The 3,501-nt window shown below is 55.7% G+C and overlaps 1 protein-coding gene across 1 annotated transcript; it reads left to right on the forward strand.

Moving 5' to 3' along the window:
- Positions 1 to 2,278: 2,278 nt before the first annotated feature.
- Positions 2,279 to 3,496, forward strand: LOC113616903 (heat shock 70 kDa protein 1B; the record flags this gene model as incomplete). Its single annotated transcript, XM_027100266.1, has 1 exon — positions 2,279 to 3,496. A coding segment is annotated over exon 1 (1,011 nt), but the record flags the coding sequence as incomplete, so codon positions are not given.
- Positions 3,497 to 3,501: the final 5 nt, after the last annotated feature.

The following is a 3,501-nucleotide window of genomic DNA, read 5'->3' on the forward strand; positions in this document are numbered from 1 at the left end:
AATAAATAGATTTATATTAAAAAAAAAAAAAAAGGAATCTGCCTGCCAATGCAGGGGGCATAGGTTCATGCCCACATGCCGTCGAGCAACTGAGCCCGTGCGCTACAACTACTGAGCCTGTGCTCTAGAGCCCGTGTTCCACAACGAGAGAAGCCACCACAATGAGAAGCCCGCGCAGCACAACAAAGAGTAGCCCCCGCTCACCGCAACTAGAGAAAAGCTTGCGCTCAGCAATGAAGACCCAAAGCAACCAAAATAAATAAATAAATAAATAGGAAAAAAACCCTGCCTCCTCCCACTTGTGCTCTTATGTTTTCTATGCTCATGTGAGTACAGCAATGAGTCTATTTTTCCCTGGGTTGTGAACCCCGCACTGTTCCTTTAATGTCCCTCAAATTTTCATTTTAGCCGCCTAACAAGGGGTCTGGCATTTCACACAAAGGATGAAGAAACAAAGGCCAAAACAAATTACCAAATATAAAATTGTATCTAAAACAGGAAGAAAGGTAACGCACAGAAAGTTGAAATCCAGGCTAAAAAACTAAGTGGAAGAATTACGTGCAGAGCAAATAATGTGAAGTTTTAAAGGAGCTAGAATCTGGGTCCCGCCAACCTCTCCCACTTTACAGCACCATCCCGACCAGTTTGCTTTTAAGTGAGCCACCTGCCAACCTGCTGTAGCATATGATGCTGTTAAAGAGGAGTGAACATTCCCGCCCCGCCCTCGCAGGCTCATCACCACATCACATTTATTTTAAAGCGGTGGACAGCCTAGAGGCTGCAAGTGACAAGGCAGAAGGCCGAATTCCGGACTCAGATTAATCCTGGCACCACCAATCATCCGAGGCTGAACCGGGAATGAAGAAGGCAGAAAGGGGCATCCCTGGTGGCGCAGTGGTAGAGAGTCCGCCTGCTGATGCAGGGGACACGGGTTCGTGCCCCGGTCCGCGAAGATCCCACATGCCGCGGAGCGGCTGGGCCCGTGAGCCATGGCCGCTGAGCCTCCGCGTCCGAAGCCTGTGCTCCGCAACGGGAGAGGCCACAATAGTGAGCAGGCCCGCGTACCCAAAAAAAAAAAAGAAGGCATAAAGGAAACAGGGGGGTGGCCTGGAACCCAGGCTGGGAAAGATGAGGAACTGGGAGAAGCCCCAAAGGCCTAATGATAGCTGAATTTCTTTCTTTCTTTTTTTTTTTTTTTCCGCGGGCCTCTGTTGCGGAGCACAGGCTCCGGATGCGCAGGCTCAGCGGCCATGGCTCACGGGCTCAGCCGCTCCGCGGCCTGTGGGATCTTCCCGGACCGGGGAAGGAACCCGTGTCCCCTGCATCAGCAGGCAGACTCTCTACCACTGCGCCACCAGGGAAGCCCGATAGCTGAATTTCTATAGAGATCATTTTTCTTTCTCAAGTCCCAGTCCAGCCCGAGGAAAACGGGAGCGATTCTGGGCGGGGACAGGGGCGCGGTGGATCCAACCCTGCCCTTCACTCCCCACGCCCCTGACCGAACGCGTCCCTTTTAAAGCGTTGGGAACTTCTCCAATTTAAGAACCGTCTGTTTACCTGATTACTTTTCTTTTGAAAATTCAAATTTTCCCATCCCCAGATATTCCATCCATATAGGGCTAAAGATGACGCCAAAACTATACTTCATTATCTCTTTCCTTGTCCGTCCTACTTTAAAAATAAGATGGGAAAAACGCCGGGAGGGCCAAGGCAATTCTCAGGCAGCCTGGCCCCTCCGCGAACCGGTCCAAACGTGGCTGCTTCCATCAGCGTCAGGCTCCAATCAGCGTCTCTTTGGGCCACAGATACCCCACCCTCTTAGAGAAACTCCGGATCTTTCTGTAATTTGGGTCTCCCCGGAATCGTGTACCCCCTAATCCTACTTTAAACAACCAAACTTATTTGAGCCCCACGAGCCTCTCACCGCCCTACTTATTACAAGCCTAGGACTCATCCTTCCGGTCGACAGCCAACTACTTGGCAGGCGGCTCACCAGGGAAACGGAGACTGTGTGGGCGGAGTCAACAACGACTCTTCCCAGGGCCTCTACCCCCTCCCCTTAGGACTCCCGTTTCCTCCAGCGAATCCGAGAAGAGTCTGGAGAGTTCTGGGAGGGGTGGCACCCACGGGGCTGATTGGTCCCAGAAAACCAGGGGGCAGGACCTGAGGAGAAACCCCTGGAATATTCCCGACCCGGCAGCCACACTGAGCTCGGTGATTGGCTGAGGAGGGAAAAGGCGGAGCTTGTTGAAAAATTATAAACACAGAGCAGCTCTCAGAGAAACGGCGAGCCTTGAGAGAGCTACTAAGATTCGTGTGGTTGGTGAGAGCAGCTTCTGCAGACACACTCTTTGCGAACACCACCCCGAGCGGCACCGGCGCGTTCGGTTTCGGAATCCGAAAGAACCGAGCTCCTCGTCGCTGAACTCGTTGGCCGTTTTCAGGTCTGAAGTTCGTTGCGGAGCCGAGAGGACAGGACAGCGGCATGGCGAAAAGCACGGCCATTGGCATCGATCTGGGCACCACCTACTCCTGCGTGGGGGTGTTCCAGCACGGCAAAGTAGAGATCATCGCCAACGATCAGGGCAACCGCACCACCCCCAGCTACGTGGCCTTCACGGACACCGAGCGGCTCATCGGCGACGCGGCCAAGAACCAGGTGGCGCTGAACCCACAGAACACCGTGTTCGACGCGAAGCGGCTGATCGGCCGTAAGTTTGGCGACCCTGTGGTGCAGTCGGACATGAAGCACTGGCCTTTCCGGGTGATCAACGACGGTGACAAGCCCAAGGTGCAGGTGAGCTACAAGGGGGAGACCAAGGCGTTCTACCCCGAGGAGATCTCGTCGATGGTGCTGACCAAGATGAAGGAGATCGCCGAGGCGTACCTGGGCCACCCGGTAAGCAACGCGGTGATCACTGTGCCGGCCTACTTCAACGACTCGCAGCGCCAGGCCACCAAGGATGCCGGGGTGATCGCGGGGCTGAACGTGCTGAGGATCATCAACGAGCCCACGGCTGCCGCCATCGCCTACGGCCTGGACCGGACGGGCAAGGGGGAGCGCAACGTGCTCATCTTTGACCTGGGCGGGGGCACGTTCGACGTGTCCATCCTGACGATCGACGACGGCATCTTCGAGGTGAAGGCCACGGCCGGGGACACCCACCTGGGTGGGGAGGACTTCGACAACAGGCTGGTGAACCACTTCGTGGAGGAGTTCAAGAGGAAGCACAAGAAGGACATCAGCCAGAACAAGCGGGCCGTGAGGCGACTGCGCACCGCCTGCGAGAGGGCCAAGAGGACCCTGTCGTCCAGCACCCAGGCCAGCCTGGAGATCGATTCCCTGTTCGAGGGCATCGACTTCTACACGTCCATCACCAGGGCGCGGTTCGAAGAGCTGTGCTCGGACCTGTTCCGGAGCACCCTGGAGCCCGTGGAGAAGGCTCTGCGCGACGCCAAGCTGGACAAGGCTCAGGTCCACGACCTGGTCCTGGTGGGGGG

The sequence above is a fragment of the Aethalodelphis obliquidens genome, unplaced genomic scaffold, assembly GCF_003676395.1.
Source record: "Aethalodelphis obliquidens isolate GAN/ISIS:26980383/991018 unplaced genomic scaffold, ASM367639v1 scaffold813, whole genome shotgun sequence".
Taxonomy (NCBI): Eukaryota; Metazoa; Chordata; class Mammalia; order Artiodactyla; family Delphinidae; genus Aethalodelphis; species Aethalodelphis obliquidens.